The sequence below is a fragment of the Mastomys coucha genome, unplaced genomic scaffold (assembly GCF_008632895.1).
Source record: "Mastomys coucha isolate ucsf_1 unplaced genomic scaffold, UCSF_Mcou_1 pScaffold5, whole genome shotgun sequence".
Classification (NCBI taxonomy): Eukaryota; Metazoa; Chordata; class Mammalia; order Rodentia; family Muridae; genus Mastomys; species Mastomys coucha.
Genome location: NW_022196911.1, coordinates 57,692,333 through 57,706,846, shown reverse-complemented (window position 1 = coordinate 57,706,846; position 14,514 = coordinate 57,692,333). Strand labels below are relative to the sequence as shown.

The following is a 14,514-nucleotide window of genomic DNA, read 5'->3' as shown; positions in this document are numbered from 1 at the left end:
TCTCTCTCTCTCTCTCTCTCTCTCTCTCTTTTAACTGTACATACAAAGTTTTCTGCTCTTGTAGAAACATAGTGGTGTAATTATGGAAAAGCAATACTTGATGTTTCAACTCTGATCCTGCAGCATGAACACAATAAATCAATCTTTGGAGTGTATCGTTAGAATGTTAGATTTTTATTTACTGTGTATAAGTGTTTTGCCTGCATTTATGTATATGTACCATATACGTGGCTGATACCAATAGAGGGTAGGAGAGGATATTGGATCCCCTGGAATGGCAATTATAGGCAGTCGTGAACCGCGATGTGGGTGCTAAGCACTGAACCCAAGTCCTCTGCCAGAGTAGCAGGTGCTCCTAACTGCTGAGCCATCTCGTCAAGCCCTGTGATATTTGGTTCTACTAATTTCTTTTTGAAGAGCCAGTGAGTTGTGAGTAGCTATGAGACTACAAATGAATGTGGCTTGATTAGCACCTAGCTTACATCTGACAGTGAATCTGTAACAGTGAGACAGTTCAGCGGGTAAAGGTGTGCCTGTCCCTAGAACAACACATGCTGGAAGTACAAAACTCCTGAAGGTTGTCCCAACCTACACACACACACACACACACACACACACACACACACACACACAAATAAATGTAAATAAATTTTAAATTACTGTTTGATTTGGTGACTTTCATAAGAAATCATTAATGATTTTTGACTTGGAATTAGGGTGGGATTTCCACCAGTTTCTGAAATGTTCTTAAATACACTTCTGCCATTTTATTCTATCAGTTGATTTTATAGTCAATATCAATCATTAATCATCTGAGTCAATATCAATCATCTCTGAAAAAAATGTTGAGGATGCTGTGCCTTGCAGCATCAAATACTTAGCCAGAATTTAATTCATTATGTAAAATAAGCAATCATGTCCAGCATGCAGATTCTGTACTCAGTGAGTAGTAAAATTCTATGTATACCAAGAAATTATTTTAAAAGATTTCTTTATGATTTATTATTAGTAAATGCTGGATTTCTATATTTATTTATATACCTGTATATTTGAGGATGTGTAAAACTTTCTCAGGTGAAGTGGGGTCATGAGTAGAGACTGTGAGCAGCCCCACCTTATAGAAGGAGCTCGTGAAAAGAAATCTCACCATCAGGCAAATCAGTAAATAAAAATAGCACTAATACATTCCTTCCTAAATGTTTATGTAGTATTTATTTTTGAATGAATCTCCTTTAGCCTGGGTTGGTTTTAAACTTGCTATGTAGTTGAAGATGATCTTGGATTTCTGATCCTCCTGCCTCCAGTGCCCAAGTGTTGGCACACACATTCATACTGTGCTGGAGACCAAACTTAGGCAAACACTCTCCCAGCTGAGCTACCATCCCCAACCTCTTAATTTGTGAATATACAGGAAAACAAATACAAAAGGCACAAAATAATTCTCAAATCATTATGATTCTTCTAGGCATCTTTTTAATGTCTAAGATCTGAAAACATTTTTCATACGTTGTAATGTGTGTATATCATAAAAAATTCAACAAAATAACAGTTCTCACTTCAAAGAGGATGTGAGGTAGTGTTTGTTTATTCTGGTGTGAAATATATGATGGTGTCCCAGGACACGCATTCAGGTCACCCCAGTTCCATGTTCCAATGTGGAAACAGTCCCATGAGATTTTAGAGCAGCGGCACCACTTAAGTCATACGTGGGCACGTCTCATACACAGTCATTCATGGGCACTTCTCTCTCTCTCTCTCTCTTTTTTTTTTTTTTTGGTTTTTAAAGACAGAGTTTCTCTGTGTAGCCCTGGCTGTCCTGGAACTCACTCTGTAGACCAGGCTGGCCTTGAACTCAGAAATCTGCCTGCCTCTGCCTCCCAAGCACTGGGATTAAAGGCATGTGCCACCACCGCCTGGCTTATCATGTAGATTTTTACATGTGGGTATATTGCTTTATGTAAACATAGTTTTATCACTATCTGTCCTATTAGAATACTCATTTATTTGAGGTTATTTTTTACTTTTTTAAGAGGCTCAGTATGTAGCTGTCCCGGAACTCACTATGTTGACCAGGCTGGCCACAAACTTACTCACCTGTCTCTGAATGCCTACCACTACACCCATCTTTTCTTTCCATTTTCTTTTTCTTTTTCTTTCTTTCTTTCTTTCTTTCTTTTTTTTTTTTTTTTTTTTTTTTTTTTGTTTTGTTTTTCGAGACAGGCTTTCTCTGTATAGCCCTGGCTGTCCTTGAGCTCAGTATGTAGATCAGGCTGGCCTCAAACTCACAGAGATCCATGTGTGTCTGCTTCCAAGTGCTGGGATTAAAGGTGTGGGTCCAGCTCCTACTTTGAAAAGGCAGAGAACCAAGCTGTTTACTGGCTCCTTAAAGGGAGGACCACAGGATCATCTCCACACACATCAGAACCACCAGGGTGATATGGTAAATTCCCAGGATCATCTCCACACACATCAGAACCACCAGGATATATGGTAGATTCCCTAGACTGCAGTTCTCATAGGGAGACACAAGTAAGAATCCAAGGAATTATAGCTGAAGCACCTGAAGACTGTGTGTGTGTGTGTGTGTGTGGTGTCTATGATGAACCTGTGCTAGGGTTTGGCTGTGTCCCCTGGAATTCACGTGTCTTCAAAGCCCCAGTGTTTAGGGTGAGGCCTTTTGGAGGTGACAGGGTCATTTGTTGTAGGTGTGGCTCTGCTCTAAAGGCTCACTGGCTCTTTGTCCTAGTGACTGACTGCCTTCGCCTTGAGATGCAGTGGGAGGCCCCTCACCAGCTGTCAAGGACAGCCTATGCTCTTGAACTTCGCAGGCTTCAGAACTGTGGTCCAAGCACACCGCAGCTCTGCAGATGCCCTGTGAGTGGTGTTTCAGCTACAGAACAGAAGATTGACAAAGCAGCCTAGGCTGGAAGCCATGTAAAAATCATCCCTGAGAACTAGTTCTCTGGCACATTTACACTCCTTTATGGTAAAGGCAACCTTCCTAAGCTTTGTCTGGTGCAAACTATTGGTAAATTAGTGGGGTGGCTACTATTGTGTTGGTGTAGGTTTGGTTTTAGCAGGTTTTCCCCAGAAGAGGAAGTTGGGTTGGAGTGACCCATTGTGCATGTGGTCCCTGTTGGCAGAGGCTGCTTTGCTGGGGTTTCCCTGGGTCAAGCGGTAAGTCAGTCCAAAGCCGGGCCTGGGGACTTCTCGCTCTGCTTCTCCCTTTTGTTCTGAGGATCTGACAGCTCTCCGAGGCTTCAGAGGAACTGCAGTGAGTTGATTCTCATGTACCGGGAGAAGAGGATGTAGAGGTGGCGGAACCAGAGGAGCTGACTGCGGTGGCAGGACATGGCTTTCTGGAAGAATCAGAGACGGCATGCTGGCATTCACTCTGGGCTTGGCAGACCTTCCTTCTCACCTGCCCCACTGTCAGCTCTATTTTCTCTTAGATGTATATGTATGCCACTGCTTGAGTATATGGATATGTAGTACCCATGGAGGCCAAAAGAAGGTGGCAGACCCCTGGAACTGGAGTTACAGATGGTTGTGGGCAGGAACAGAAACATGATCTTCTACAGGAGCATCGAGTGCTCCTAACCCAGCTGCTTGTTTTCATTTTACTGATGATGGTATGCATTTCTAAGTTTCTTAAAATGAGCATGTACCAATTATTTACTTATACATTTTATAATCAGAAAAAACAAAGCCCCAGTCACTGAAAAGGTATTCCAGTCAGGTGTAGCTGGAATACTCTAGCATGTGGGGCAGTGTTGCAGGTAGCAGGGCTTTGAAGAACTAAGGGACCTGTGGCTGGGGTCACGGTGCAGTGTCCAGGAACTACATCTTACCTTGGCCTGTGCCACTTCTTTGCTAGTGAGCACGAAGAGAACATCCTGGGGCGACAGGAGAGTCCAGGGCAGATCCAGGAGGAAGGCGTACTTCCGAAGCGTGTTCACAGACTGGAGTGTGAGCACCAAGCACCCTGGGCAAGGAGGGATGGCAGATGGGATCACTGTGGAGCTCTTAGCCAGGTGCTTCCCTGAGCACCCTCCCTCCCCTGTGGCTCAAGGCAGGCAGGGCAGTTGCTCTTCAGCAGCCAGGTGCCTCGTGGCACCAGAGTTGCTCTCTGACCAGCATTCTCTCACACAGGAGGACTGCCTAGTGGCAGAAGTGCTCCAGGGCTATGAGTGTCTTTGAAAGAGAAAGGGGCTGCTGGGGAGGGGGGGTGGTGATAAACAGGAATTTCTGAGTTGGGAGACTGAAGACTCATTCTAGCTCTGCTCTGACTGCAGGTGCTGAGTGTGGCTGGCTCTCACCTGTAATCACAGCACTTGGAAGGCAGAGACAGGTGGACTGCCATCCATGTGAGGCCAGCCGAGGCTTCAGAGTGAGACCCCGTTGCCAGGTCTGGCATGGCCTCGGTAGGGGTGGAATGACAAGGTTCCTACCTCTGGATCAGGACTAACAGGCCTCCAAGAGTATCACTTGGCTGCGGTGGGGTTATTGTTTGCATAATAATGTACGTATTTCTACATTCCTCGGTTCCTCCAAGTTAAGGTCCTCCCAGTTAACATTAGTGACTCCAAATATTCAGAGACAGCATTAGTCCAGAGGCATAGGTGGAACTAAAGTCCCAGCAAAATGGTAAATGCTGGGACCTACAAGTCAGCCCTTAGGCTGTGAAAAGGACTCTTAGAACCATGAGTTTGAAAATATATAATTTCTCAACTATGCAAAATATACATATGCAATATAAATTGTGTAAGAAGCTTCACAGATCTAAAGGAAGTGAGGCAGCTGCGCTGTGAGCCAGTTCATCCAATACTTAGGAAGGAGGTAAAGAGAGTGATGAGAGCAGGAGAGCCTGCCCAGTTAAGTTTTGTTGTTGTTTATGCTTACAAAGATTCCTGAGTTCAAGGTCAGCCTGGGACAAGGAATTTAGGTCCAGGCCCTGCAGTGGTAGAAACAATAATTTCTGGGTGGAGTCCCACCCAACTAGTTTATTGTCAAGTTTTACTGACGCAGGCAGATCTCTGAATTCTTTTGCAGTGTTAAAAAAAAAATGTGTTTTCGGTCACTTATCAAAGGGCTGGGGTCACCTGATGCAGATTGATAGGAAGTAAATGACTGGATTGGTATGTAAAATAAAAAGGCAGAGCTTGAGGTCTGCAGGAGATGAGCTATGCAGAGAATTCTTTAGAATAGCCAGAGAACTTCTTGGAGGAGAACTGGCTAAAGATCTCCAGAGGAAAGATGCCGAGAGGGAGCAGACTGGAAAACTGTCTTGAGCAGAACACAGGGCGCCAGCTCAGACTTCGTTTTGACTTTGTTTCTCGGCTCCCAGACACGCTTTCTCTCAGAACCCCTCTCCAAGCTGAGGCTGGTCCTTGGCACCCCATTTCTGAAAACGGTTTGCCTTTAATCCCAGCACTTGGGAGGCAGAGGCAGGTGGATTTCTGAGTTCGAGGCCAGCCTGCTATACAGAGTGAGTTACAGGATAGCCAGGGCTACACAGAGAAACCCTGTCTCAAAAAACAAAACAAAACAAAACAAAAAAGAAAATGTTTTGCCACAGAAAGTCCCTTACTTAACTGCTCTGGAGTTTAGCTTCCTAGATGATAAAGTGGTGTTGACAGTGTGGGCCTGCCAGTCTCTCGTGGTGGACAGAGAGTTAAATGGAGGCCAGAGGCGCTCCTAAGGCCTCACTCAGTCTGTGAAGACAGCGCCCATCTCCTGTGCTTCACTTTCTGATCTCATGTCACCCCTGTGAGGCAGGCCGGCCCAGAACTTACTCAGAGAAGTAGAGTAGGGCATCAGGCAGTGAATGGCCAATAGCCGGTGGGGTCTTGAGGTTCCCAGGGGTTTAGAAAACATTACTACATCAATCAATGGATCAGAAACCTGTGAGGCACTTATAACCTTACTCATTAGGTGGGTGATGGGAGCTGAGTTTGGACTTTTTTTTTTTTTTTAAGATTGTATATATATATATCACTGTCTTCAGACACACCAGAAGAGGGCATCAGATTTCATTACAGATGGTTGTGAGCCACCATGTGGTTGCTAGAATTGAACTCAGGACCTCTAGAAGAGGGGTCAGTGCTCTTAACCACTGAGCCATCTCTCCAGCATGAATTTGGACTTATAACCTCATTCATTAGGTGAGTGATGGGAGGTGAGTTTGGACAAACTAACAAAATACTAGCAGTGGAAGAGCTACCTTCCTATGAAGAAACTAGATGCAGTCAGAACCTGCCATGCATACCTTACAATACTGTGAAGTCTAGAGCCACTCTGAATAGGTGTCCTTCAGTCCCCAAAGGAACTGTTCTAGAACTGCCACAAGTACTTCAATTACTGATGACCAAGTTGACATAAAATGATGTAGTGTTTACATAGAACCTACCCACATCCTCATATACATTAATTCATCTCCAGGTTACTTATAGTCTCTAATGTGAGTAAATACTATGGAAATAGTTGCTGTATTGCATTGTCTAGGAGAAAAGAATCTGCCTGTTCAGCATAGGTGCCATTTTTTTTCTCCTTGCATATTTAAATATGTTTTTGTGTATGGGTGTGCCTGGATGAATTTATGTGCACCACATTCATGCATCATCAGATGTCTGAATGCTCTGGAAGTGTTTTAGAAGTTGTTGTAGTCTGCCTGATATGGGTCCTGGGAACTGAGCCCAGGTCCTCTGCAAGAGCAGTGCTTTTAACTGGGGAGCCTGGTCTCTAGCATCCCCTTGAATAACTTTGCTCCCACAGTGTTAAGTCCATAGATGCATAGAAATGAATAGATATGGAGGGATGACAATATCTGCAAATTTCCTTGGTAAGTTTCTTAGAGGGGTAGTGACTGTTGTCTATTTGCAAAAAACAGAAACCCCCCAAAATAAAAGCAGGCCTTCTTTACCTTTAGGCAGGTTCCCTCCTGAGTGCAGGGCCCTGAAGGAGGAAGAGGACGAGCATTAGACAGGGTGTGAGACACCTACTTTTCTGAGTAAACAGGAAGGACCTTCAGAGCAAGGCTTGCATGCCCCAACCAAGCACATGGACTCCCAGTGGTTTCTATTGCATAAATCAACACCTAAATCTATAGGATTCCATACCTCTGGCTATGGATGAGGGGAGCAGAGCGGGTATTTCATTCCCATGCAGTTTGATCCAGAAGTTGGTCTATGGATTAGGGAACAATCTGGCCTCAACTTTTGCCAATTAGAGATGAGAATAACTACCCTCTATTTTTTTCTCTAGAAATCAATTAGTGTCCTAGTTAGCTTTCTGCTGCCACGATAAAGACCATGACCAAAAGCAACTTGGAGTGGAGAGGGTTTATATCATCTTAAAACCCTCAGATCACAGTCCATCACAGAGGGAAGTTAGGGCAGGAACGTAAGCAGGGACCTGGAGGTAGGAACTGAAGCAGAGGCCATGAAGGAGTGCTTCTTTTGGCTTGCTCAGCCTACTTTCTTATACACCGAGGTCCACCTGTCCAGGGAGCACCACCCACAGTTGGCTGGACCCTTCCACATCAATCATCAAACAGGAAAATGCCCCACAGACCTGCCTACAGGTCATTTTGATAGAGGCTTTTTCTTGATTGACATTCCCTCTTCCCAGATGCCTCCAGCTTGTATCAAGCTGACAAAAAGCCACCAGTACAAGCAGAGATGGAACTAGCCAAGACCCACTCAAGGAGCCTATCCACTGTCCGCTGATGTGCTCCTGTTTTTTTTGTTTTTTGTTTTTGTTTTTGTAGTAAACTTGGTCTGATTCTTTGTGTGTGTGTGTGTGTGTGTGTGTGTGTGTGTGTGTGTGTGTGTGTGAATACCTGAGTACAAATTATTGAGGCTCTATGTGGACCTGGAATGAAGTGGATCCCTGTTCCTACCTACCAACAGTTTGCTTTGCGTTCCAGCAGCCCAGTTCTTAGAATAACCATTTGGCTAACAGTCCATTCCTGGGGGGTACACTTTTCTGTGTATCTTTACCAGAAAACTGCACCTTCCGCTGTAACCTATGGTGTGTCTTTCTTGACTGTGACTGAACCTAATGCAACTGGCAGTACACAGCTCTATCAGTGGCCTCTATTGGGCCAGGAAGCAAATGTTTTTTACAATAGGGGAGAGGAGTGTGGTCTCCTATCATTCCACAGTCAAAGAATCAGGATGAACTGTCTGGGAAATAAATATGAGAGCAACAATTTCTGGTATCTTTCAAAGTTGCATACAATTGAAGACAAGGCTGGGGAGCCGCCAGGTCAGGTCTGCCTTCATGGGAACCTCACGGAGGCTCCTCACTGAAGGGAGAACCCGGCTGACATACATACATGTTTAAAAATAAAGGATGTGGTGAGGCAGGCGAGCAGTGACACAGGAGTAGGTTTTCTGGGGTGCAGACAGCAGGCAGAAAGTAGTAACTGTGACTCTTTAGCAAATGGAGGAACCCTTCCCATGTCCATCACCCAAAGAATCATACCTCACAGCTTTGTACAAAGCAATATGGTTGCTATGACCACTGACTCCATCTGCATCGAAAGTCACCACCTGTAGGAGGGACAGACCCGGGAGGAAAGGCTCATTCAGAGGTGCTGAATGGCTTCTCCATGGCCTCAGCTTCAAAGTAGCCTTCACCACTCTTCTGGGGAAGGAAAGAGCAGAACCTTGAAACTTTTTTTTTTTTTTTTCCGAGACAGGGTTTCTCTGTGTAGCCTTGGCTGTCCTGGAACTCACTCTGTAGACCAGGCTGGCCTCGAACTCAGAAATCCTCCTGTCTCTGCCTCCCAAGTGCTGGGTAAAGGTGTGCGCCACCACCACCTGGCTGAAACTTTTCAATTTTGTTTTTGTCAGTGATGGTTTGGTTTTTTTTGTTTTTTTTTTAATGCGCGGTTTCTCTCAGTATCCCTGGCCATTCTGGACCAGGCTGGCCTCTGAGATTTAAGGCGTGTACCACCACTGCCCAGCACTTTTCAAATTCTGAGCAGCTGTAGCAGCTTCTGAGCAGTTAGATCCGTGTGTGGCAGCTGTGAATTTTATGATTCACTCCTGGTCCTGGCAGTAGAAGAGAGTGGAATTTGCCCCACCACACAAACTCATCTTCCGAATCTTTGTTGCACATGCAAGTATGTGCGCTTGGGGACCAGAGAACTGCAGGTGTTGTTCCCCAGGAGCTACCCTACCCATCTTGTTTTTCAGAACTTGCTGACCAGGCTAGTCTGGCAGGCCAGGGAATCCCAGGGATCTGCCTGCCTGTCTCCCCAGTACTGGGACGATAAGCACACAACACCATGCCTGGTTTTTGGTTTGTTTGTTTCCTACTTGGGCTGTAGAGATCCAAGTCAAGTTTTCATGGCTCCAAGGCTCAGGATATCTCTGTTGTAGGCTTTGGGTATGGCTTAGAGTGCTTGCCCAGCACGCATGAAATCCAGGGTTTGTTCCTTAGCACTGCATACACTGATGTGGTGGTGCAAGCATTTGGTCCCAGTTCCTGGGAGAAAGAGGCATAAGGAGCAGAAGTCTAGGTCATCCTTGATCCACAGTAAGTCTGAGGCCATCCTGGGATACATGAGAACCTGTCTCAATAGATATTTGTTTCTTATCTGCCTGGTCACTTGCATTTTTCTTCATGGCTGCTACATAGGAATCATTCAGGTAGATACAGCCTGATTCGCTGGGGTTCCCCTCCTCATGCCTTACCACAAGTGCAGTGTCCTGGATTGGCTCACAGAAGTCTATCTTAGGCTGCCTCTGGTTCTATTTGGAAAAATATCTCCATCTATAAGCTTTGTCTAGGTTCTAACGTTTCATTTCTGCACAGATGATTTAAAGAAAAAAAAGTTTGATTTCAGGGTGGGGATGGGTTAAGTTAGGGTCTTCCATATAGCTCAGTCTAGTCTAGAAGCCACTAGGTAGCTGAGGATAGCCTTGAACTCCTGTTTGCATCCACTTCCCAAGTGTTGGGATTACATAGGTACCACTGTGCTCAGCTCTACAGTTTGAATAATAACAACAAAAATCACAGTATGGGGCAGAGAGATGGCTCAGGAGGTAAGGCTGCCTGCTGCCAAGCCTGGTGAGCTCAGAAGCCACATGAAGGTGCAAGGAGAAATGAGTCCTTCAAGTTGTCCTCTGACCTCCACAGACACACCCTGTGTGCACCCACATACATGACAAGCACATAAAAGCATGAAAGCCGGGCAGTGGTGGCACAAGCCTTTAATCCCAGCACTTGGGAGGCAGAGGCAGGCAGATTTCTGAGTTCTAGGCCAGTCTTCTATAGAGTGAGTTCCAGGACAGCCAGGGCTATACAGAGAAACCCTATTTTGAAACAAACAAACAAACAAACAAACAAACCAAAAAAATAAGGATTCAGGAAAGGGACTAGAGTCGGTTGGTTAGAGGCCAATGGACAGAGAGTGTCTGGAGGCACAGAGGAGGGGTTAAAACTGGAATTGGGTAGTCAGGGAAAAGAGTCACTCTTGCTCTATTTCTTTTGTGGTTATAATTACTACTACTACTACTACTACTACTATTATTATTTTAAAGATTTAGTAATGTACTATATGTAAGTACACTGTAGCTATCTTCAGAGACTCCATAAGAGGCCGTCAGATCTAGTTACGGGTGGTTGTGAGCCACCATGTGGTTGCTGGGATTTGAACTCAGGACCTTCAGAAGAGCAGTCAGTGCTCTTAACTGCTGAGGCATCTCTCCAGCCCCTATTATTATTTTTTGAGATGTCTCATTGTGGAGAGCGGTAAAGCGGGAGAGGTATTCGCCTTGACAAGATGGCGCCTACATCCGCTGTTGACTCCTGGTAAACAACTGTTTGCGCATGTGCATAGAATGAAAAGGCGCCAAGTCACGGCCCATCCTGGGGTGTCACGTGGGGTGATGAGCAAACAGCCAATCATGGGCGGACACGCCACGCTGTGGTGTATATAAGCAGTGCTGATTATTGGCTCAGCCCTTTTTCCTCTTCATGATGCAATAAATGCTTGCTGCAGAAGGATCCTAGTGTCCACGTGTGTTCTTGCTGGCGAGACGATTGCGCAGGCTACATCTCATGTACCCTAGCCTTGCCTTGAGCTCTCTGCGTAGCTGAGATTGGCCTTAAATTCTTGGTCCCCATGCTTCTACCTCCCAGGAAATGGGATTGTAGACCTGTTCCAATGCACCAGGCTTGGTCTTTCTATTTACAGGGCCTGGCTACTGTGAGAGCCAGGTCTCTGTCTTCAGGAGTGCCATGGAGTGATAATGCCGATCCAGGCCATTCCCTAGACAGCTTCCTGATGACAAAGAGAAGGGCTTCATGGCTGGGATGAATGTTCCCCTTTGTCAGAACTAAGAAGCACTTTTCCCTTCTCTTTTGGCTTTTGCATTGCTGGGATTCAAACCCCGGGACTTGTGTATGCTAGGCAAGTACTTACCCACTGGGCTAGAACCCCAGCCCTGAAATTCTGAAGCTTCCTGGCATTGACCTCCCATCGTTTATCAGTCTCAAACCATTATTAGAAAGTATCCTAGAACTGGGTGCACTTTTCAGGAATTTTTCTAGGACCAGGCATCAGAACTGGCAAAGAACACATTTGTTTCTTCCTAACCACCAGCAGACCCTTGGCCTGCCACTCTGAGACTCGCCTTGTGAGTGTGAAGCTTAGAACCAGTTAAAAGGCAAGTCACCCTTAGGATGGTTATTGGGCTCCCACCCTGTGTGAATGAAAGCTATGGAGTAACGCTTAATATGTCCGCTATGTCCTGTTTCCCTGGAACCTGACTTGTTACTTTTTGTAGAAAAGGGATTTTGCAGATATCATTAAAGATTTCAAGATGAAGAGGCTATTCTGGATAGGGTGGTGGGCTCAATGTAATCAGGACAGTTCTTAAAAATGGGGGCACAGAGAGTCGCAGGAGAAGGCCACAAGACAAGAAGCAGAAATTGGCACGATTTCTTTGAAGATGGAAGAAGAAAGAGATGGGACACGTTGCTCATGCCTGTAATCCCTCACTCTGCTGAGAGTACTCCCCACCCTGAACTGCTTTACTCAGCCTCTCAATAAGCATGAACCCTGTTCTCCCATGTTCAGGACTGCAAGGGCCAGATCAAGAAAGGCCATGACTTCTAAGACTGAAATGATGAATATCCCCTACAAATGGAGTGAGTGGTAGGGCTAACAGCTCTAACATCTATGGTGAGGACCAGGACTGGAGTTAGTCCTGGGAAAGCCACTACTGTAAGAAAGCACTGTGCTGAGGCAAAAAAGATGGCTCAGTGCCTAAGTGTACTTACTGCTCTTCCAGGACCCAGGGTCTAATCTTAGCACCCATATGCAGTTCACAACCACCCATAACTCTAGGTCCAGGGGACCCACCACCCTTTTCTCGCCTCCATGGGCTTCTGCATACAGCTAGTGCACATAAACTCACACAGGCTCAAGCAGATTCAAAACAAAAAGAAAAAGGGTCTTTAAAAATAGAAGGTCTAGCCGGGAGCTGGTGGCTCATGCCTTTAATCCCAGCACTTGGGAGGCAGAGACAGGCGGATTTCTGAGTTCGAGGCCAGCCTGGTCTACAGAATGAGTTCCAGGACAGCCAGGGCTACACAGAGAAACCTTGTCTTGAAAAACCAAAAATAAAATAAAATAAAATAAAAAAGAAAAAGAAAAAAGAAAAGGGCAATCTGCTTCTCAAACAGCATGCTCTATCCTTCAACACAAGTCAAGAGAATAGACTTTGAATAGTGAAATTTTAGCTATTACCCTATGAGGAATTACTATTTTGATTATTTTGAGATTTAGAAAGTAATAAACCTTGGCAGCTTTTAAAATGGGCTGTTAGTCAGGTGTGGCCATGCAACCTTTAATCCTAGCACTGGGGAGGCAGAAGTAGGAGGATTTCTGTGTGTTTCAGGCCAGGCTGGTCTACACTGAGAGTCCCAGGACAGCTAGGGCTGCAGATCCTGTCGATAACAAATGAATGAACAGGACAGGACAGGACAGAACTGACTGCGGTGGAACCCTAACCTGCTAGTCGTAAGAGAGCCGAGATTGTTTTGTTCACCTTTGCAAGCAAATATGAATCTCCATTTCTGCTCTAATGGTGACTGAAATTTTCATTATAAAGTGAGTATGAGAGCTGGAAAGATGACTCAGTGGTTAAGAGAACTGACTGTTCTTCCGAAGGTCCTGAGTTCAAATCCCAGCAACCACATGGTGGCTCACAACCATTCTTAATGAGACCTGGCGCCCTCTTCTGGGAGTGTCTGAAGACAGCTACAGTGTACTTACATATAGTAAATAAATAAATCTTTTTTAAAAGAGTGAATATGAGTTTATCCTCATTTTTAAAAAAAGAAATGGAGGCTAGCTGGGCATGGTGGTGCATGCCTTTAATCCCAGCACTCCAGATTGATCTCTTTGAGTTTCAAGGCTAACCTGGTCTACACAGTGAGACCCTGTCACAAACAAACAAATGAAAAGGAGGCTTAAATATCATAGCTTCAGAGTTGGGAATGTAGCTCATCGACAGACCTGGGGCTTCCACAAAGCTCTGGGTGAGATCCACAGAACCCGCTATGTTCCTCTATGTCTCTGGAAGCCGCCAACCCTGCATCTTTACTTATTCTATATCATCCGCACTCATGTTTTGCCTGCATGTATGTCTGCATGAAGGTGTCAGATCCCTGAAACTAGTGTTATAGGCAGTTATGAATTGCCATGTGGGTGCTGGGAATTGAACCCAGGTTTTCAGGAAGAGCAACCAGTGCTCTTAACTACTGAGCCGTCTCTCCAGCCCCAGCATTTACAGCTTTCATCTTCAAGGTGAGAATGCTACCCTAACTGTGAAGCCACTTGGTACTAGAAGTTCTGTGTCAGTGAGAGCCTTGTGCGGTTCCTGCGGTGCTGAATTTTCAGGAAAAAGGTGGGAAGGCAGGACACATTTGAAAAATGCTCTTCTCAGGCCTGAGGGGTGAGAACTTGTTCACTTCATCATACATAAGATCAAAGGGAATTGAAAGGTGTGGCTGCCCTTCAGTGGGTTTAGCAGAGCTGGGTGTAGAAGGCAGCCATGAGGCAAGTAGCAGGGGCTGGTCCTGTGACAGGATGAGGATGGAGATCCCAGGCTTTCTGATAGGAGTGGCATTCCCTTACCAGGTCAGTGCCATTGGCCCGTATGTGCTGGAGGAGGGTGCTGGCCACACGCTCTGTGTCCCACTGCACCTCTGGATCATCTGGGAACTCCCTGCAAGAGAGAAGCACAGTAGAATACTTTTCAAGGTGTCAATAACATTTTTTTTGGGTATTTTCTTTTTTCTTTGTTGTTTGTCAAGACAGGGTTTCTCTTTGTAGCCCTTGCTGCCCTGGAACTTGCTCTGTAGACCAGGCTGGCCTCAAACTCACAAAGATTCACCAGTCTCTGCTTTCTGAGTACTGGAATTAAAGGCAAGTGCCGTCACTATCACCACCATCACTACCACCACCACCACTGCCATCACCACCACCACTGT

General features: G+C 45.5%; 1 protein-coding gene across 1 annotated transcript in view; it reads right to left on the bottom strand.

Annotated features, from left to right (window-relative positions):
- Nucleotides 1-2,215: 2,215 nt before the first annotated feature.
- The window catches only part of Pigl (phosphatidylinositol glycan anchor biosynthesis class L), a 62,952-nt gene continuing 50,653 nt past the window's right edge, over nt 2,216-14,514 (bottom strand). The window contains exons 3-7 of the mRNA XM_031351578.1: nt 14,159-14,249; nt 8,488-8,555; nt 6,923-6,954; nt 3,852-3,985; nt 2,216-3,359 (exon numbers count right to left, since the gene is read on the bottom strand). Of these exons, the coding sequence (XP_031207438.1) occupies nt 3,261-3,359; nt 3,852-3,985; nt 6,923-6,954; nt 8,488-8,555; nt 14,159-14,249 (424 nt within the window). The 3' untranslated portion in view covers nt 2,216-3,260. The remainder of the gene's footprint in view (nt 3,360-3,851; nt 3,986-6,922; nt 6,955-8,487; nt 8,556-14,158; nt 14,250-14,514) is intronic.